This window comes from Bombus pascuorum, chromosome 8 (genome assembly GCF_905332965.1).
Source record: "Bombus pascuorum chromosome 8, iyBomPasc1.1, whole genome shotgun sequence".
In the NCBI taxonomy this organism is placed as follows: Eukaryota; Metazoa; Arthropoda; class Insecta; order Hymenoptera; family Apidae; genus Bombus; species Bombus pascuorum.
The window spans coordinates 754,937-778,635 of NC_083495.1; the positions used below are offsets into that span (position 1 = coordinate 754,937).

A 23,699-nucleotide genomic window follows, 5' to 3' on the forward strand; every position below is an offset into this window, starting at 1 on the left:
ACAGCGTGGCGCACAAGTAGGCAGTCGGTCTCCATCTGGCGCGAACTTATCGCACATACCCTTTTCCCAACTTCGTTGACGCGCATGCGCGTCATAGCCGTACCACGCGCCCTCGATGAGCCTTCCGCACGGTTGAGCATTTCCACCATTCAGAATCGATGATGTCACGAAGCGGAGCCAGCATCCCCACTGTCGGCCAGTTCCGAGGGTGGTGGTGGCAACGTTGCCCTCCGCCCATTGGTCCAACGTACTCGACGCACCAACACGAATCGCAGGGTCGCCAGCACGACCCAACGAGAGTCCGCAAGTCGTTGCGTGCCAGTCCGTGCGTGTGCTTTACCTAATAATATTTCCACGGCCAGCATTGCCCGCTAGTGCTCTCTCTCGTCTCTCCTCGCCTCTTGTTCTCTCTCTCTCTCTCTCTCTCCTTCTATCTCTCTCGCTTTCTCTGTTTCTCTTTCTCTTTCTCTTTCTATATCGCACGTTGCCTAACCCCCGTGTGTGTGGAGGCACAGGAGTTCTCTCTCCAGAGAGAGAGCCAAGAAAGCAGAAGAATCACGCTGCAGAGCAGCACGTGTGCTGCGCTCGTGCGGATCGTACGAGCCACCCCCGTCGCGTTTACTTGCTACTAAGCGTTAATTTTCCGCGATTATCACCGTGAGGACACGGTCTCACGCGGTTTCACTCGGTTTCACTCGGTTCGACAAGGTTTCACGCGGTTTGGACTCGTTTGATCGGGGTGAATTTGGTGTATAAGGACACGATATTTTGGAATAAGAAGATTGGCTTACATAAGCAGATAAAGGAGAGAGAATTGTAGATTGATTGGTTGAAGGTTTGTCGAACACGGTTTTCGGTGTTTGTTGATTGTTGAGTTTTATCAGGGACGTGAGTCTCGGTTTCTTAGGCAAGGCAGAGTTGAATAGTGGTAGGAAACGCGAGTGACTGTAATAGACGCGATTAGCGTGGTTTCGTGAAGATTGTGCCAAAGTACACCGTGTGACGATACCACGTTGCTTATTCCGGATTCCCCGTGCGGCGTCCGAAGGAGGCTGGTCGGGAGATAGGCATCGGCCGACGGCAGCTTTTGGTATGTAATCACGTGACTTCGTTTGATACGAGTGATATTAAAATTCAGCGATGTTTCGCCCAGTCTGCTTGTTTTGAATCGACCGATTAATATTTTTCGGACTACAGAGGTAATTTTATTTTGTGAATTAAATACATAAATAATATAATGTTCAATTAATATTAAATAATTGAACATACAAGATAAATTGATAAAAATCAATTTAATAATTTATCTCTCCAATATTTTTGTGGAGAAGGTAATACATTAATGTTAGAATCACTTTTGCTCGATTATTACTAACTGGTAAAAGATATTGTGTAATCCAATGTGAAAGGGTTAATAATTCATAAAGGCTTCAGAAATTTGGTATTTAGTTCATTTATTATTGTGATTATTTCCCCCAAACGTTATATTATTCTTCTGTGGCTTTGGACAGACAAAATTTGTGTAAGATTGAAAGTTTCGAGAGGTTTGTTATTTACTCTACTAATCATATGATTTCTATAATTAAGACTTAGTCAATCAAGTAATTTTTCTATGGTTCTGTTTTAATTTTTTGTGGAAATAAAATTGTGTAAATAACCGATTGATTAGAAATTCTTGGAAACATAGAAAGTTCGTGCATGAAGCAATATTTGAACAAACTTTTGATATTAAGTTTACATTAGTTAAGTGTTTTTGATATCGCGAATAACAGAGACACAGAGGCTTTATGGGCCTATGTAAGAGAAAGAGAGAACATTAAGATAGGTGTAAGATCACAGTATATTTTTTAATTTCAGAATAGATTTGTAAATAAGAAAATATTCGATAAGACATGAAATATTATTGACAGTTTTTCCGAATTCTCCATTAGATTTTATTATACAGAAAAATGTTTATATATTTTCAACGATGTCATATCCAAATTCTAAACATTTAGAAAAATATGCTTTGGTTCTAAATATTTGCAAAAAACAAAAGAACGTTTATTAAATGTTAAAGTTCTCACAGCCAGTGCTGAATCAGAAACGCGAAGTATAAACTGAAATCGTGAATTCAAAACTTTTATTAATCCTGTACGTCCCGAGAAAAATTCGACTTATTATCCCAAATGATTCATACTCGACAAGATACATACTATCTAAGGATATTCGTAACTTGAACGTATTTTTGGATCTTCGTAGCTAATAGTTAAACTGCTGATTTTTATGCAAATTTATATTTTCATGAATACAATCAAAAGAATAGGACCTAGACAGCAATTTGTTATTTCGGGTATTTATTGTTGCTAATTAATAAAAAGTGGGTACCTACTACATTTTGGATATTTTATATATTTTGGCATATCATGCTCATGCTATGTATCTTTGTATATAGGTATCTTCAAATTTTTCTAGATTACATAAAAATCCGCATTCTATTAATAACATTAATATATATTACCTACAAAAATTATTTGCTCATTATTGTATTTATTAGAGCATTTACAAATGAACTAAATAATTACAGCCAGGAATATATAATTTCGTATCATCTAGTAATATTTTCATATAACTACAACAATTTTATACATACTGTGAAAATGAAATGTATAGAATTTAAGAAATAAACGTATTATTAGAAAATAAGAATGTGTATAAATACTTTCTGTAGTCACTGTATTTTCGTTAGATCAACCCTACTGTGTTCTTGGGATCATTTTCTGTCCAATCGTTTTTCGTTTTTGTATTGTTTTCTTTAAGTTTCTTTATTGTTAAGAAACTTCTTAGGTTTGGAGAAAGTATGAAAGAATTGTTTTTAATATACATGATTTGCCGTTATAAGTGCATGCAAAATTATTTCTTCGAAAATTAAACATTCTTTTATTGGTTAAAACGAAGATGGGGTTGGGGTGTAAATATTTCAGGACAGCAACTAAATTGCGTATAAAAGAATGTGTTTTGTACATTAGAACCAAGAAGACTGAAATGAAATAGTGTTAAATTCAATTCGATATACATTGTAGGACCACAGAGAGTTAACAATGTTCATATCATGTAGTTTATTTGAGTTATTTGTTCTTAATCGAAATAATTGCAAAATCTAATTGAGACTTAAAATTATTTCATTTAAACCATTAATGTTAAATCGAGCAGTTATTAATTGATTGAGCAATGAAAACCTGAGCGTTAAATTGATTTATTACATGACTTGAGAAGTATTAGTTCAGTTGATTGAATTTTTACCCCTATTCGGAATTAGGGAATTTGAATAAAACTTCTTGTGTAACAATTTGCTTCGATGAAATACAGTTTTAAAAACAACAAAAGTGAATATTTCAGTTGCATTGTCTAAATATCGCGTATAAATTTAATGAATAGGTAATTTTATTATTTATAGATACTCATTTCAATTAATGATTTTATTTTATTTGTACTACAAAATTATAAATTGCACTTCTATAAACATCAGTTATACATACATTGTGAATGAAAAGATTGAAATCGCTATTACTACTATAGGATACAAGATTTAAAAAGAAATCAGTTCAAAACTTTATTAGCTTAGAACATTCTCCTAGAAAATAATTACTAATTTTAGCTGTTGGTGTGCATGAATATAAGAATGCGAAATTTTACAAGTAAGTTTAATCATTACTTCTTTGACTCCCATTCACTTTTTTTTTTTTTTTTTTTTTTGGATACCTACCTACTCTAACGTAAAATTCTTTGCATACATAATACTACCACATCAATATCCACAAAATCTAAATGAAATTCGTATAATTCTTTCTAACAATAAAAATCATATCATTGTATTAAATAAAAATTAAATAGTAATTACTTAATCATATAAATTACTCTCAATATTAATTATTTAAACAAAATCCTTGTTACAACAATTACCCACATCAACTAAATTATAATTGTCGAACTCGTTAAGAAATTCCAATCAACATTTTACCAAATAATACTTTATTTAATTAATAATTAAAATAATTATTACAATCGCAGAGAAATGAAATTATTTCTGAATTTACTGATTATAGTATAGGACCCGTACAAAACCTTTTGCTTAAGATTCTAAGTCTATAATTATGAAACAAACTGCATAATCAAAATGGTATGTGTTTATTAAATGAAAGAAATATTTGTTCTTTTTCTGATTTTTACACTTAGGCTGGGAAAAACCATATAGGAGCACTATACGATATTATCCAAACTAACAATGCTAATATTGAAAATCATTTAGTTCTTCGGATCTAGTGCAATTGACATATGCCCATCCACCACATCCTATACACTTACGTAATTTTCATTTATTGGTTTACACCATATTTATCTTGACAATATACGTAAGAGTGATTTTCATCATTATTTTCTTTCTCTAGGTTAAATTGTTTTAGCTGTTGTGCCTGACAATATTTGTTTTCTAATTATTACTGTCAACAGATTTAATGACAGCTTATGGGTTTCAGAATTCAATCTTTTACGTGACGATTTTATCTCGTGTGGTTATGTTCAGAACGTATGAATATAATCTGTTTACAACTAAATACAAAGGCAAAAATGATTGACAACAATTTTTGAAACATAATTTAAGTAAATGGTATTAATATATTTCTTCGTGTAACTTATTTAGGAATTAGCAAAATGTTATAATACACTTTGAAAGTTGAAAATAAAATCGGAACGCTTGAAAACCCAAGGAATTTAATAATTAGCCGCATTATGCGTGTTTTATAATAAATTTTTATTGATGGATATTTTGATATGGAGGAAGTAACGGTCCAATAGCCGTCGGCTTTTTTTAATTAGTTATGGAATTATTGTAGCTTCTATATACATTTTCAGGTTTGTTTCAAACTTGACCAATAAATGATAGTTAATCATGAAAGTTAAACTTTATCAATTTTTTCGTATAACATAATATATTCGTAAAAGATTTCTACAAGTGTTCGGGTACTTTCGTGAGCCACTGTAAGCATATATATAGTTCTATAGAGTTTTCTCCTACATTTATATTATTTACTAGTACAATGATCTGTAGGATCTTACATAAATCTCACAAACATCGTATATTCATCGTATATTCGCTATATTTCATATCCACGGCTGCGTTTAGACTTTTTACCAGTTAGTTCAACAGATCTTACAGAAAGATCTTCTGTACTGTGTTCGAATGTGTAAGCAACGGAAGGGAAACACGCGTGTGTAAGCGAGAGAAACGGCAAAATAGAGACAGTGAAACTCAACGTACCGTTCAATCACATTCATCCTTGATATAGCGCGCCTATAGAGGGTGTATTGTGCCTTAAGCTGTATTATACGGTATGTGTATGCAATCTGCATCCTCGCACACGCACCGCGTACTCGCGTTCACCGCTGATACCGACTATTAAGCGGCAAGACAAGCGCGAGGGTTGCCTCCTTTCGCCACCGCACCGGCGTGCATTTAGCGTATCGCGCGTGCGAGCAGAAGAGAGTCACGTTTCTGAAAACCGATTACGCGCTGCGTCAGAAAACACGCACCTTTCGATGCCACAAACGTGATACCATTTAGCGGCGGAACTGAAGACTACAGGGGAAGAACTTGATAAGTCAAATTTCCTACTTTTTACAGAGAAACAGTTTTAAAATCGAATTGATTGTTAGTTAACAATGTAAAATTATCACAACACAGAATTTTATTCCACAGAGCTATCGAAATATGTATATTGAATTCTAATTTGAGTCAAGCTAAGTAATTTGCCTTGTTATTGTCTATAACATAGCATTAAGACACTTTGGTCAAAAAATTGATTACTTTACTAATTTTCCCTGTCTAATACATACAATGTATTCTTTAAAAAGATACATTTGTTAATAAGTATATATCTATCATAATTCTATTTAACACACAAAATACAGAGATGACACAAAAATCAAAATGTTCTTATATCTGGAGCGAATAAGGTAAGGTGCTCCCACCTTATTTGATTTGATTGAAAAGTACATTTGAGCGAAGCTAAGAAATTTGCCTTGTAACTCGATAAATTCGATTATTAACAACTTTTAAACGATCTACACATTTTTAAGCGATTTATAGTGAAAACATACTACTTAATTCGTTATATAAAGACGATATTTAAACAAACGTTACATAAAAATAATATGCCTCAACGGCCTGAATATGCCTCAAGTTCTCTTCGGGTATATAACTTCTATTCAGAAGTTTAACTATTCTATACAATTAATAAAATTAATAAACCTAATCCAACTATAAATTAGTTTGTTAAATTAATGTTACAATTATAAGTTATAATTGTCATAATGTAAAATTTTTATTTGGCGCAAAATATATTAAATTCTAGTTTAATAAAATATATTGAATTCTAATACCCTTTTTTAATTCTTGGATTCTATGTAACCCATAGTGATTCTAAACATTTGGTCATTAGTGAATACATTTACAACTAGTGTATATTATATATGTACAGTGGTTAAAATATGAATTAAAAAATACTTTTGTACATATTCCAAAAATATATTTCCAACGAATTTTTATCAGATTTAATACATTTCATTTTCATGATATAAAACTTTTATGGTCATATGAAATTACTACCACATGAAATGTAATATAATTGAACCTAATTAATTAATATGTAAATGCTATGATAAATACAGTGATGTGCAAATACATTTTGTAATAACTGCAGATACAGTAGCTTATAAAAGTATGTATTCGAAAACTTACGAATTTTTTTTATGAATATATTATGTCATTATACAAAACTTTCTGAAATTTCATTAGCGATGTAATGAGACACGACTATTATAATTATAATAGTAGAATTTTTGAAACCAATACGAAAATGTACTAGAAGTTACAAGATATACTATATAGATTATTGCAAGCATATACTTAGTAAAAAATTAGTATACAACATAAATAGTGACCCTAAACATACGATTAGCGCTAAAGATATTTTTATTATCTGTACCGTTTGCTTATTTATAGTGAATAATAGTGAAAAGTTGACTGTTTGAATACTTTAATGATTTTTACAAAGTGTATGTTTTCCACAATTATGTTGTCACTTTTAATTCTTAGATATCCTTTAAACTTTATTAATATATTCATGATAGTCGTGTCTCGTTACAGTGTCAATGAAATTTCGGAATGTTTTGTAATGTATACGTGAATATATATATGTAATTACATACGAATATATAGCGAATATATACGTAAAAAGTCTTCAATAATGTTCGAATACTTTCGTGAACCACTGCATATTTCGTCGAACAGTGTGTATCATCTGCCTGTCTGAGTGCTCCCGTTTCTCTGTCTCTTTCATCGTGTCGTTCGTACAGTATTATGGTGTAATTAGGCAATAGACTACATGACTCGACGCGTAAACTCCGTGAAGCGAACGAGTCTCGTACATCCGCGGTGAATGCCTCGCGTACAAGTGTTGGACACCCCGCGGTGACATTCGACGTGCACATTGTGAACGTGCCTTTCCCTTGAGTCAAGGGTTCGTTGTTCGCCAGGCTTTTCTAGCGGTGGTTCTCTCAGTTTTCGACGCTTAAAAACTGTTTTGTGCGTGCATAGGTCTACCACGTTACGTAGACGACAGCGTGTATTGATTGTATATGAAGAGGTGATCGTACGATTTGAGGGTGAAAGAGATTCTACAACCCTTTATGGTCCATCTGTTTCGAACAATCGCATGCTCGGTTACTTAGAAGAGTTACTGCTGTTGGAAAATTAGGTTTTAGTTTAGTGTGGTATATGATAAATGAAAGTTTATAATGTAATTGTGAATATGTGTAATGTAATAATGAAGAACTTGATAAATACATAATATGGAATAATTTTAACGTATATCGCAGAAAATGAAAATACTAGGACCAAAGATGTAAGCTTTTTAAAAGTAGCTGATAAGTTGTCGAAGTTTTGTTGAGTAAACTACATAATAGAAAATATCTTTTTAAATGTCAAATTTTCCTAATTTTAAATATTTTAAGAAAAAATTTAATTCACACTAATAATGTCAATGAAAATGAAAGTGTTTCAATAAGCATAACTATATTAGTAATAGACTGCTGATTTTTATATATTTATGCGAAATTCAAATTAAATTCAGATAACATACAAAAAAATATAGAATATTCAGAGTATTTGTTGTAATTTTTAATATATTAGATATTATATATTAAGTCTGATTTCTTTAGCTGGTCCCGTAAAAATATCAATTTACAAAAATGTTTGCACTCTAGTAATGAAGAAACGTTTTAAGAACGTATGTAAGTAGAGATTTTTCTCTTGGGAGACTAGAATTGCATTAAAGTAAATCGTTTTACACGCCTGAAGAGGCTTCCATAAGATCTATAATCGTTTAACGGCCAGTTAACTATACATATTATTAACGTGTCGTTAAGCAGCCGTGGATATCGCGTAAATGATATACATATGTGCATTAACATTGATCAATGGAGCGTCCAGCAATTTATTACATACATATAGAAAAACTACCATTATGGAAATAAATTATCCTAAATTCATTAACCTTTTGTGCTTTCCTTGTCTCGCGTGATGAACGAGGTGCACGCTACGAAATCTGTGTTTTCAGCATATTTATAAAATAACGTAATATAAAAGCAACCATGAAAAATATATTTTAAAACCACCTTTTTTCATTTGAAAGTTATTTGTTTTCAACTATAATAATTTTTAGCGACAAGTATTTTTAGTTAATAACATAGAATAAATTAATGTCAGTTGACATGGTAGTTAATAAAAAGATATAAACAAGAATATTATTATGCAAAGAATTTAAAAAGAAAATAAAGTAAATGAATAATTTTGTACTCTAGTTCTTTTACCACATCAAAGTATATAACAAATTCGTTGCTAACTTTTATTAAAAAATAGTATATTAATGTTGCATAAAAATTTTATTACAGAAAGCTTTTTATATTGGGTATGTTATACATATATTTCTGCATATTGTATATATATATATTCTTTAGAATTTTGCATCTTCAAATTTTCTAAAATTTTTCTAAAAGCAATACTAGTAAGTATTTAGTATATAGTAATATAGTAAGTAGAACAAAATTCACTGGTACTATGTATTGCTTTCAGGACCAAATTTTAAAAACAACTTAATAATTAGAAAAATAAAAGACAGACTAGATAACAATTAATCATATACAAGATATTTCGCCTAACGAACAAATTTTCAGCTGTTTGCGGCCAAGTACCTAACAAAAAACAATTTTAGATCAAAATTTATCAGTATCGAGTGTATAATAAATGGCCTCAATATAAATGCATAAAATAATATTTTGATTTTACTTAAAATTATTAATTAATAAAGGATCCTATATAATACAAATTATCGAAAATAAGAATCTCTAAATTCCATCCATTGATACAAATTCATCTCCCTTTCTCCAAGAAATTATTAATTAATGGCTGTGAGCGAAATAGAATGGCGGCGGAAGTCAGTGCGTACAGCAGCGCGAGCGAGCAGTTAATTCCTGCGGGTTTGCTCGTGTATTACGTTGTGGGGGTAGATTTAGAGTGCGTCGCCGTGTTGGTTTGCTGGTGGTGATGGTGGGTACTGGTGCCATTAACAGTGTTTCGTCGGAAATGTAAAGCATAATGCGCTGCTAGCTCGTGGATATGGAACCTATTACCACCCGCTTGTATAATGCGAACCTCTACCGTTATTTCGCGTTGTTACTCCGAGTTGAAGAAGTGGAAGATCTGTAAAATGTAGATCAAGTTATTGTCTTGCCTATTTATCATCTAGAAGATTTATAAAAAGGTCTTTCAATTTCTATTAAGAATTCGAAGGTTATATACATTAAAAACCACAAATTATAAAGTAATAATTTAATAAAGTAATAATAATAAATATAGTATATATATATTTATAATATGCAAATTTATATTTTTGTCAAAATGGTTAAAAGTGTAGCGGCATATGAGTAGATGACAATTCAAATCACGTTGTTGTTTTGCCTCGGAGTATCAAGATCGTTAGGATACATGTAATCTAAGAATGAATAAACTCCGGACAAAACAATGCCGCCGCTACGTGCAACCGTCGAACGAAAACGAATTTGAATTTTCCGAGTCTCCTCCGACCAGTATAAATAAACGGACGCAACCGAAAGGGGTTTAGTATCACCGAGTTATCTAAGAGTTATCAAGAGTTATCTACCGAGTTATCAACGAATTATCAGTGATCTAATTAACGAGTCATTGGCGATCTTACTTCGCGATTTACACACTGTACGAGCGTATCAGCGAATATAGTCTGTACACTAATTTATTATTTTAAATATATTCGACGGTTTCGACAACAAGCAATAACATCTAATAAATCTCACGATCAGACATCCTCTATACACAGTCCTCTACGAAAGAATATAAGTAATCTAAATAGAACTTGTTTCGTGTATACTTCGTGTTGGACATTTTATATATTTTTTCATGTTACGTACATTCTACAAATTTTTTACATCTTTAAATCTTCCACAAATGTATAAACATCTAGTAATAAGATTAAAGACTTAATCTGATCAACTAAATGTATAAAAATAATATGAATAACAAAGGAAAAGTTAACATACATCTGATAGAAATATTCAATTTAAGCTTCTTATCACTATACTTTTATAAATCTTGGGTCAAGTTTTTGATTAGTGACGTTTGGACTTAATGTAAATCGACAGAGAGTACATAGATGCTGATAGACTGTGCGCTGGAGTTTACTAAATCGACAGCTTGGCGTCTTGTAAACACAAACCAGCGCGATCTTGTTTGCGCTCAGTCGCGCATAATCCGAGGTAATCCTCTTGCACAATATGCGAGTGCGATGTACTTTTTCTCCCTTTCCGCTACACTTTTTCCTTCATTCTCTTCTTCTCCCTTTTTCATACTCTTCTCAATCTTGTTATAATCCTCTGTCTCACATTTAGTACTATTTTTGTCTCTCGATGAAACGATAGTGGAAACGAAACGCAGAAACGAGTGAAACAATTTCTTTTTGTCTTCTTTCATTTCTTTTTAAATTTTTTATTAAAGAATAAAAAGCTGCAATTATTTCTGAACAATACGGTATCTACATTTTAATAGATCCGGAGAACTTTTTTATATAATTTGTTAAAACTAACTCAAGGTTTGAGAACAATTCCAGAAGCGACAAAGAAAATATTTAGGCTATCACGTACATAAATGTTTTTGGTTGACTTAGGTGAAAAAAACACGATCAAACAAAAAGACATCCGCTACTCTAATTGATTGAATTGTACGATAATATAATACAACTTTTAAATTATAAATTAAAATAAAGTTATGTCATTTATCTTTTGAGAACTAAAAATTGATCATATATTCATATAATGAAATTCAGAAATTTTCGAGAAGTGAAGTTTACTAGAACGTTACTCAAACTTCCATATTAAATTTATTTTCCAGGAATCATAACAGCTATAACCCAAACTAAACAAGTTACAGTATAAGAATTAGTATCTTGGTTTAAATGATTTTATAATGGTTATACGTAACCAGAATACTTAAAAATTCATATTTCTTAATTACTTAGTTTAAAGAGAAAAGTTTTCTTTAAGATGTAGTGTTTACTATCTTCCTTTCAAACAAAAATTAACCTTTTCCTAATAAAAATTTTTGTAGTAATTATTGTCCTTGATCCCTGATATTTTTTTTTTCATCTCACTTAATATCAAAATAACAACAAGGCATAACAATTAGCTTTATGATTAGATTGCGGCTTTTTATGTATTTATGGAAAATTTGAATATACACAAATATACAGAACGTATACAATATACAAAAATGTATAAAATTTCCAAGATAATGTATTAGTTACAATATTCAATGAATATGGAATAAAATAAATTTCCATTTAGATTCATTATTTTAGTTATGTCCATAAAAACATGAAATTGTATAAATATCCGCAGTCTATTTATAATAATAAATGAGATCATTACAACAAAGATAATCTTTTATACAATCATCGTTTTAGCTCGCAAGTGTATTCGCTATAAACAGAGTTCTGGTTGGTAAAAAGAAATGCACAGTGTCTCGTCGCTTGTCCCGGAACCAAACGCGTAATACCGTGCTCTGTGAGCCGCGACGAGATAAAAACACGAGAGTAATGAACTAATTAGGACGTAATAAATCTTGAAATCGTTATTTTTTGCTATGGCTGTCGAAGCACGCAAGCGACAGAGGGAAGTCGAGTTTCAATGGAGTGAGAAGCTAGTGCAACGTGAAAAAATGAAACGCAACCACGGTTCATTATCGTCGGCGACTTTTATTCAGGACGATCGCGAGAACAAGGTGAATGAGTGATTTAATGCCAGTTACCGTGAATAAGACTGTCATCAAAAAGATGTTGATGTTTTAGAGAAAGAGAAGTTTTATGACAGAATAGTGTTAGATATTGATATTAAAAGTCTGTTTGTGGTAATTTTTTAGTACAATTTTCGATAAATGTGACAAGCAAGTGTCTTAACTGTGGGCCAAAAATAATAATTATTTTTAAAACTTTTACGAAAAATACTACAGATTTGTCAAAAAATTAAATAAAAAATATTAATTTTTAAGTGACCAAAAGATTATAAATAATCAAAATTTATGTCGTTACCAGTAGCGACTATCACTGGTAATTATTGAATGATAATTAAACAGCGCATAATATAGATCTATATCTAATATAATTTTATATCGCGTGTGTGCCAAAAAATGTTTACACACACGCATAACAACAAACCTATAATATGTGATTTAATTAAACCTTCAATTCTTCAAATAATTTCACAGAACTTGTAAATACATCGCACTCACAAATCTCATATAATGATTTCAGTCATCTCAGCCCTCTGTCTGCATTTTAACATCCTCTTTATTAATCGTAATGAGAAAACAATGTACAATACTTTGAAATTGATAATTAAACATGTAATAACATTATATCGCTAAAAACCCGCGACATTACCGAAGGGTGAGAATCACCCTGACTTCTTTGCGATTGATCAAGAACAGCGAAGTTACAGATGGAGTTCTCCTCTCACTGTATCCAGATCGATCCTCGTTTGTGCGCTAATTATCGCGTCACTGTCGCCACTCTCGACCCCTTCGCGTTTCCGGATGATACACCATTTCTGCTTTTTCGCTTTAATTCCGCCACTGGCTGACAGGTTCCAACAGACGATACATGTTACACGTGTTCTGTTCAGAAGCGACGCAAGGAGGGTAATTACAACACTCGACATGTCGTCACGTTCAAAATGAAGAAATACTTATGTGTACACACGTGTATATGTGGCTTATACGAATGTATCTGTGTATCTAAGCTTTTAAAAAGGGTTTTCACGTCCGCAGAGGAACGCATTGTGCCCTTGAGTTCTCTCATAGGATGCCGATTCTTTTGCTCAACAAGTCGTGCCTTTTCTAGAGCCACGGTTGTTCCGCGATCGAGCCAATTAGAACGCAGGGACACCTTTTCAATGTTTGTTGCACGCTATGTTACGGGAGGTAATTATGAGACGATTCTCCTGCCATTCGGATTAATGAACGTCTATTAATTAGGCGTGAGAGTGATATTGATGAATGTAAATTATTATCATTTTAATTTGTTCAAGTAAGCACAAAGGAAATTTCAAACTTGCATTTAAGTTCATAACGTAACTATTTACAAATATATAAGTTAAATTGAAATTATTTATATATAGACTATGTATGTTTATGTGTTTATAAAAAATTGGAAACTCAAATGGTACAGAAAAAAAGATAGTAAATAAAGTAAATGGCCTACAGTTTCTTTACATGGAGTAAAAGATGTACTTAAATATTTTGAGAGCGAAACATACCTTTTTCTTTTAAGCATTTGAGATTTCAATGGAAGTTTATTTCTGATTACATGAATATGTTCATATAAATATGTAGATATAGATATATTTATATGTATATGTAGATATAGACATATTTATATGTATATATAAATATGTAGATATATAAGTGTATAAATGAAATATTATCACAATATTTTATTATTAAATTTCAAAACTCACAAAACTAATTAAAAATTATTAAGTCAAAGGTGCGTCTTGCATAATAATTAACATCTCGAAGAATTCGACATCAAAATTGTAAGTGTATACAATAGATATATGTAAATACATCACAGTATATAAATATTTTCTTTCTTATACAAATAATTATAAGTTCTTATTAACGTTAGATATATCGAAATCTACAGCAGCTGTTTCATTGTGGAATAGACACTTGTCGTAGAACACCGTGTTTTCGATTATTTTTAAGATAGTGAAATCACACTTGCGTGACTCGCAAATGAGAAGAATTTACACAGGTGTCAGTGATGCGAACACATTTTTGGAAATAGCGCTGGTCTAATCTCAAAAGTCGTACACGGCACAGTTTTAAAAAGTCTTTGCGCGTGTACAGAATTTATTACAGCTTTCGTTCTACATACTTATTTTTACGGTATTATAAAAATATTATAAATTATTATAATGCGGTATTATAAATTTATCATCTTCATATCAGTTATTAGAATCAGCACAGCGTTATTATTATATTATTAATTAGAATATTATATTATTAGTTATATTGTTAATATAATATACGACTAATATTAGTTATCTACTATTATTCGATATTAGATATTTGTTTGATTTAAACTTTGGGCACTGGTCCATAAACAGTACTAAATAATAGTTATAATTAATTATTATGTAAAATATTAAATATTATTTATTAAATATTCATGATTAAAAATTAATTATCCTTAGTTAGATATTAATTATTTTTATATCTATTTCAGAGTAAAGCAACAAATATAAATCCAATAATTTGAATAATTTTTCGAATTTCTTTCCAACTATATCAATAATTAAGTAAATTCCTTAATAAATATTTTATACGAAAAGTTATGAAGTTTATCGTGGAATTGAATATGTTGTCGGTGATCAAAGTGAAGGTGATTTGAAGTAAAAAATTTCATTGTTTCAGTGACCGGAAGTGCCTAAAGGCCCGAAGATTCTGCCTTCGCAGCAGCTGGGCGCTGCGGTCGCTCCATGGCCGGGCGCCACCGGCCTCCTAGCCTCTGTCACCGCTGACGATATGGCACACAAAGGTAAATTTCTTCGTTTTTTTTTTTTTTTTATATTGTTTGGAATAATTAAAGTTTTGAAATTATATTTTGATATATTTATATCAAAATATAATATATATATGTTTATCTCAAAAATTAATAACTCTCTAAATATTGAGATATGAAATAAATTAATTTTTGTTATTATACATATAATAATACGTAGAAGTACAATATTACATATATACAATAATAAAAATCAATGTATCCGTTACTCCAATATATGGTAGATGACCTTTAGACAGTATTATCGCTTTAAGTCTTAATGACACTCAATTTGTTAAATTTTGTATTACAGTACCAGAAATTTAACTTTTCACTATTCTGAAAAATCATTATTTAAATATATTTTCGAAAAAATATGATGATTTGGAATTTTTGTTTTCAGATAATTCCGTAAATTTGTTTTTAACGTTTAATGTACATTTAATACATTATTATTGAGACAGAAAGATATTTTTTTGGAAATTTAAATTTTAATTATATCGTGAGAATATTTATAATAATGAATATTTTATAAATTCTCTAAAATATAAATTTTCTAAAATCATCGTAAATAGTGTATTTTATATCTTATGCGTAATGTTATAAAATTTAGTTATTAATAATATATTATTATTATTTAACATTATGTATTAATAATAAATAATAATTTATAAATTTCGTGCAAAGATAACTATAATAATTCCTAGGTTTCTGTCGCAAGAAAGAAAATGTACCTATACAGAATATATCTTCTTTAAATATGATTTTTTGAACAACCTTTTAAATAATTTATTTGATAATCGGAAAGGTAATAATCATCTTAATAGTAGTAGAAAAATTAATTTCACTCATTATATAGACATAATTTTTATTCCGACAAATATCGAATAACAGAAAACAAAGAAAGAAAATATATATCTTCGTTGAAGGAATTTAATTCACGTTTATTAAATTCTTCTCTCCTTTATGCACCTATGTCTTTTACTCTTTCATGCTTTAAAAGGTTATTAAAGAGGCGATTATAACAAAAATATTTGCAGGCGGGTTCGCTGCGAATTTTATAAAAATTATTTATTCGTTCGAGGTAAATACTGTTTACATTTTCAATTAAAAGATAAATATACATATATGTATATACAGTACTAATATAATAAAGTATAAATGTAAATAATAATGTTTATAAATAGGGCACAATATTGAATTTTTAACAAAATGTTTTCTTATAACATACTTTAACATGAAAGATCAAGTATCATGTATGGTGGTCTCCACAATTTTTTATTGAATTATTATTCAATTTATTATTATTATTTAATTATTCAATTATTTACGCGGGTACATGCATATAGGTCAATGAATTTTCTATTTAGTTAGTTGATTCTTAATGTAATCAAATAGATGTTATTGTTTAAATATAATTATTATGAATGTCAAACAATTGATGGATCGCTTAGTTTTTAGGATTGGTTTTTCCTTTCATTTATATTGTACTTATGATACAGCAGAGTTTTCCATTTTCAAACGAATAAAAAAACGAAGATGTTCGGATGAAGGGGATGTTCGGACAATAAAACGCAATAAAAAGTTTTTCATGTTAAATAATTCATTTTTCATATCTTCGTCATTCATGAAAGAAACTTTTAGCTATCACGAAACTGAATACGTAATCTCTTATATATATATTCGATCGGTACTGCTTTAATCAAATCTTCTAGCCCGTTTTTTGCTAATTTTTTGACAAGTATAAGAAATATATCACACATAATACATAGTTGAATATTGTAAACAGAGCTTTGCTTTAGTTTATTCATGTACTTTCACATTATGATGAATTTAAATGGATTTAATCAGTACTAATTCCAAACTATGGTGACCATACAAAGTATCTGTACAGTAGCCTATTTCAAACTTTGCAAAACTTTCATTAATTTACAACATTTTAACAACGAAAAGACAGTACATAATCTTAGAAATCTCCGAAATGAATTTCACAAAAAGCATATTACGATTCGCAAAAAAATACATACATATATAATATACACACGTATAATATTTACTCGTACACGATTAAGTTTATGATAGTAAAAAAGAGATAAGTTTGAGTACACAAATATAACAAAAATTGACTTATTAACTATGAAGATATTATTGAAATTTGTTACTGTACGAATACTTTCAAAATCCACTATGATTGTCAACTAAAAATATGCTAATCTCAAACACAAAACAATATGTATTTCGCATTAACGTAGAAGCAATTATTCTGAGACGAAGATCCACCTGTACGCGTGCTCTTTCACGCCAAATTTCCTACGATACGACACTATAGTACCACCCCAACGTATAATAACCACATACAAGGCATTTAAAGCGAAAACTCGCGAAACTCGCGGCACAGTGAACCCCGGCAAATTATACCAGCCTTACAGAACAAGAAGGAGAGGATGGTCCAGGAAACTACGAACTGGGAAATAGCCGTGAGGCCGAATCGAAACGTCCGAGAATCAAGAGGGAGACGTTCGGTTGATGGCTAAGGCGTTTAACCCCATTAGTCCTGAATGGAAGTTCACCGTGGTCTCTCTTTCTCCTTGTCTTTCCAAGTTTCCTCCGTTTCCTCCCGTTTGCTCGAGCTCTCTTAACACGGAAGGGGGTCCAAAGAGGATGAACAGACGACGTCTCAAGGCTTTCTAAAGCCGACACCGAGGCTCCTGCCCTGAAACTGGCTGCTCACTTCACGTATTGATTTCCATTCTCTTACGCTTTACAACGTTCACCCTTTTCCGCGAATTCATCCCCTTCCATCCGTCAAATGAAAATCGACACTTTAAAATGATCGTATAGAGCGTTTGTTATTGTGAATTATCTGTGATCAATCTATTACGTGGTGAAGGAGAGCGTGACGCGAGAACATGTTTCTCGTAAAACAATTAATCTTGCAAAAGTAACGCTTTTCCTACTTGCTCAAGAAGTTCACAAAAGTATACATTATCAATAACATAGTCAGTCGCAAAAGTCTATGTACACCTCTTAAATACTGCAATATGTAAAATAACATTTAGGTGAAATATATAATATTACATATATAAAAATTATATATACGGTATAATAATTTTTTTATATAAATAATAAATAATATATTTTAGATGAAACACACATGTACCTTTGCTTAGTTTACGTTCTTCAGGCGCCTTTATAAAAATATAAATTTGTATAAGCATCCGCAGTCTACTAATAAATAAAATGATTTTTCTTCAACTCCTACAATTCTAATATAATAAGTCAGCTAGTACCAATCTTTTTACGGTATCCTTTTTGCGGCAGGAGTCTCAAAGTGACGTGTTAAATGGTCGATAGGAATTAAATCATCGAAGAATCTACAAGTGAGCGAGCGGGAATCTGCACGGTGCTCGAAAATCCACGAGTTATCTGACCGAGTGCGGCTCAGTGGGGTGTGTAGCGTTAAGTTGGCGTTAGCTCATCGAATCGCTTCGATGGGAACGACGTCGGCCGCGATCCCACCAGACGAGGGTTTTGATCGATCGTACGTACAAATCGTGTTTCCGGTTTCTCCTCGTCACGGGAACAAATCGAGTTTCCTCTTTTTTTCTATTTTCTTTCCATCCTTTTTTTATCTCGTTTCTTCCTTTTTTCGTTGGCGATTGTTGTTTACGCGATTCGATAGCATTTTTTCAAATTTAAAACTCATTTTGCTTAATTCATGTTTAACAATTGCGTATCGTAGATTTTTAACTTTCGGTATTATTGGAGCATTGTATTAATGCTTGTAATAATTTCGATTATATTTACAAATTATTATTAATTATTATATATTACATGTATTATAATATTAACTTATAATAAAGTTTAATTTTTTTATTATAAGTTAAAATAATATTAGTATTTATTCATGGACTAGTGCAGAATTGCAATATAGTAATTTATCTATTTTAAATATGGCTGTTAAAATATGCATAAAATATTCATAAGAAATATCATATACTATATGTATTGCACACAGGATTAAATTCACATCCTAAATTTTTATATATAACTTAAATTTCGTTTCAAATGTTAAAAAGCAGTGATGATGAAGTAGTGTGACTGAATTTTTAAATAAATATCTAGCAGCAATTTTGTTATCTTCCATTCGCTGTTATTTCTTACTATCAGAAATTCTTCGTTTTTAAATCGAAAGAAGGAAACAAAATGATACAATATGCTACATGAAATCACGTAACAGAAAGTGTCAATTTCAATTATAAAATGTATCTCCACAATAGCTACATCTAATTATTATGTTTGCACCTTGGAAACACTTTGTTTAGTTAATTAATTTGAAATATACAATAATCACCTATGAACATTTGTAAGATGCACTAGTAACATTAATGATTTATTTTGTAACTTGTAAAATTATAATAAATACCTGTAATACAACTTATAAATTCACTAAATAATATTAATTAGTGATTTATTGTGCCTCGTAGTCTGAAAAAACTTACTATTACGAATAAATAGTCAATTCTTTTGTAACTCGGATGTCAAATGAGATAGTTGTAACGAATAAGGTGTTCGCGGGGAAATGCTATCGGATTTAATCAAGTTTTTAGGATCATACAAGAGTAGGTAGCCCACGTGAAGGAACTCTGAGAGTAACGACGAGGACTTGGTTCTAATTTCTGGGTGAGAGTTTCGAAAGTTTGACAAGTCCTCGTGTAGTTCACGAAACCGAGACTCCATAAATTCTGTCATTAATTTGCTAATGGTTCACAATGTTAGCAGCTCTGCTAACAAGCTCCTAATTTTACGTCAACTTTACACATTCTTCACTTCCATGAATGAAAAGGATAAAATGAAACACCACAAGATTGTGTTACAGTAAAGTAGGTATGAAATTATGAAATTCATGCAAAGACATTTGAAAATATATTTTATGAGATTGTTTTTATCATAAATTCTTTAGAAAGTTTTTCAATTTCCATTCCTTCTTTTTTCGTGACATCCTTTTTTTGTAGAGTTTGATGTTATTTTCCAATACCAAGCCATAGAATTTTTGTTCTAGGTTTCATTTATGTGTATTTTATTGTTCGAAGAATGGCAATTGTTCACCTAGTGAACAATATGGACAAACTTTCTGTGTCCTTGTAAAATTGCGTTTTTGTTATTCTGACTTTAAAAATATTACATTATACAAAAAATACCTTTACACAAGTTTAACTTAAAAGTACATATGTGCTTCATTTTGAAATATTAATACAAAAAATACCTCATAGATTTAGTTGTTAGCTAGTTTGCTTGAATAATGTGCAAAATACAGTCTAACTATTGGTCATTGGATGGGTTAGTGTCTATTATAAAAATTATTATGACTGAATCCCGTTCTTGTTAAAGAATATGATTTATTTTCAATAATATATAGATATAATACTTCATATAAAAAACTGAAATATCTCACGATTTGGTTGACATTGTACTTTTATGCTTTGTTAGACAGGATGTTTCGAAGAATCGATCTATTACAGAAAGCAACAGAAGTTTTGTATTTAAAAAGTGCATTTGTTCACTTTCGTATAAAAAAATACTTGTGTCCTTTACGCGAATTGTATATTTGTTATTATGGACCAACTCTTTGAAACATTCTGTGTAATAAAACATTACGGTACAATGTTAAAAAAATCAATAATTCGTGAGATATTTCAGATTTTTATATAAAATATCTCACGTTTTAATTAAAAATTATATTATACCTTAATATGTTTTGACGTAGAATATTCCAAAGAATCAATACGTGTTAACAAATACATGTAATCCTATTTAAAAAAAACAAAACTTGTCTTTCATGCGTCCTTTACGCATTCTCCTACAAAAGAGCTAATTATGTCAGCTTATATCCCTTGAAATCATTTAACTTCTATTTAAAACATTTTTCAATAACATCATTACATTAATTATAAAAAATATATATTTTAATTATAAAATATATCATGCATAATGCATATATAATACAGTTTTAGAAAATATCACGCATTGATGAGATAACATAGGACAAATTTAACATGATACATATACACAGATCGTTTTTGTTCACACGTACCCGCGACGAAGCGGAATCGGGTAGAATAAAAGACACGCCGCCTTACTATCCTTCAGAATTCAGAAACGATCAATGCCTCGACCCACTCTCCTTTTCGCCTCTATCGCTCGTTTGTCGGTTAAGATATAAGAGAGAAAGAGGAGAAAACAGGAAACATAACGGTTTCTTCATATTCTTATTTCGCGTGTTTTATCTTTCTCTTCCTTTAACTGCCACTATGTATCGTGATCCTTTACGAGGATCGGCAGGGGTGTCACGGAAGAATGATTTGTCGACATCGTGACGCGTTGACAGGCGTTTGCCCGAATGCGTAACTCCGAATCCGTAGATCGAACGATTCTTTAACCCTTTCATTCCTAACGCTGACTATGGTCATGACATGCGTGATCCTGTGAATACGAATATATACGACTATAGTCGGCATCCATCTAATGAATCATGGATACTGTTACCAATCCGCATACTCGCGGTACGTGTGCCGTAGAGAAAGAATTAAGGTTCCTGAATTATCAATCGCGCAGCAAGCGCGTGAAATGGGTTCCGCTCGCAAATGATTGCGTATACAGTAACTCGCATAATTATTCGAAGTTATATATTAGTATAAATGAATTAATGATACTTAAAAATTTGGATAATTTGATTTTTCATATGCTTCAATTTTCGTAAGTTACAATATATTTTCAAAGTCGTACACTTAAAGCGATATTTAATATAAATTTTATTACCAATTACCAATTACCAATTATTACCAATTTGATGAGATTATTATTCGAATATCATATTATTTAAAATGAAATGAGAATTCTTAAAACTTAATAATTTTCTAATGATTTTCCATAACTTGCACATTATATTAGGTTGTCCGAAAAGTTTTTTTCGTTTTATGAGAAAGTAATAGACGCACAACGTTTTTTGTTTTATATTATTTTGTCGAATTACATACGATCCATTTTGTTCTGTTGAGATAAACACCGCGACATTTCACAGACTTAGTTTCACATTTGTACGACGGTGCACTGTTGTAAAAAACACGTTTGCGAAAGGAAGACACTTTCCGGACAATCTAATACGTGCTTACCTAAAGCCATCGCAAATGTTTCCACCTTGGAATGTGTCAATTTTACGCACATTCAATATGATTTCTCCATAAAGTGAAGAAAAATCTGAAATACGTAGATGGGTAAAAAGATTTTTGATGGAAATCGTTAATAATTCTCGTAACGTAATCGTAATGTCGAAGTATCGCTGGGAAGCAGCTGAAAACGAGGCGAACGTTTCCTCTGCAGTGAGAGTTCCCTTTGCAGCGAAGCGTCGACGTACAAAAGGAGCCCCGCTTCTTCTTCGCCTCGACTAAGAAACGAGAGCAGTAACTGTTCCCTGTGCAAACACGCTACCATCGTTCCACGAACGACTCTTCTAACTGTTAAACGAAGTAAAAGAAAGAAAAAAAAGAAGGAACGAAAACAGAGACAAAGAAGTATCAGAAGAAGTAGCAGAACAAGACAAAGTAGCAGAAAGAGCGGAGCAAAGGAAGCTATCCTACCCTGTAAAGGTCCCTGGGAAAAGAAGTGAGCTTTGAACGCGGAATTCCACACAGCTACCGCACCCCTTTCTCCTTAAGAAGGAAGAAAAGAAAAAGGGTGTCGGTATTTTTATGTGGGGGCAGTTACGAATTAATTGAATGACACAAGGAGAGGTTGCCGCCCCTCGAGGACGCTGCAAGAAATATGGCTGAGGTATCAAAGAAGCCCTCTATCTGTTTTACACGACTGCCTGGCATTTTAAACAGCCAGCCTTCTGCTCGTCGATTCGTACTCTCTTTTCATCTTTTCCTTTCCCGTGTGTTTATCTTGGTGTATTGAGACTTACGTGCATTGTTCAATGTTTAATAGAATATTTAATTTCCATATTGAACTAAATATAAACAGACTCGTTCTTGGTAAATAGATTCTTTTACACGTTTGTTAATGTTATTATAAAAATAAGAAAATTCAAAGGAAATTTTCAGAACTTGGTGACTAAATATTAAATGGTTCTCATTACTCCTTAAATTCAATATCGAAGATATGATAGGTTGAAGTAAATATTGAAGTAAATAGAAAAAATAGGATTCGTTTAATAATTAATAGCTTGATACTTTTGAATGTCATTTAATATTAGTTTCGAAAGAAATTTACAGGGAATTGTTCAAAAAGTAGTTAAACGTTAAATGGTATCTACTTATTTCGCACTAATTCCAAGAAACGAAATACAATTTAAGATACATACATATAAGATCGTTGTTTCATCAATTATTTTATATTAAAACTGCACGTTATGCATATATTATGATACGCCATTAGTCTTCAATGTAATAATGAAAGAATGAGGAAATAATGCGTTAA

General features: G+C 31.2%; 1 protein-coding gene across 3 annotated transcripts in view; it reads left to right on the top strand.

The window, feature by feature from the left end:
- Positions 1–414: 414 nt before the first annotated feature.
- Positions 415–23,699, top strand: part of LOC132910093 (paired box protein Pax-6-like) — a 147,868-nt gene continuing 124,583 nt past the window's right edge. For all 3 annotated transcript variants that reach the window (XM_060965539.1, XM_060965540.1, XM_060965541.1), the window contains exons 1-2: positions 415–1,090; positions 15,095–15,218. In XM_060965539.1, the coding sequence (XP_060821522.1) occupies positions 15,206–15,218 (13 nt within the window). In that variant the 5' untranslated portion in view covers positions 415–1,090; positions 15,095–15,205. The remainder of the gene's footprint in view (positions 1,091–15,094; positions 15,219–23,699) is intronic.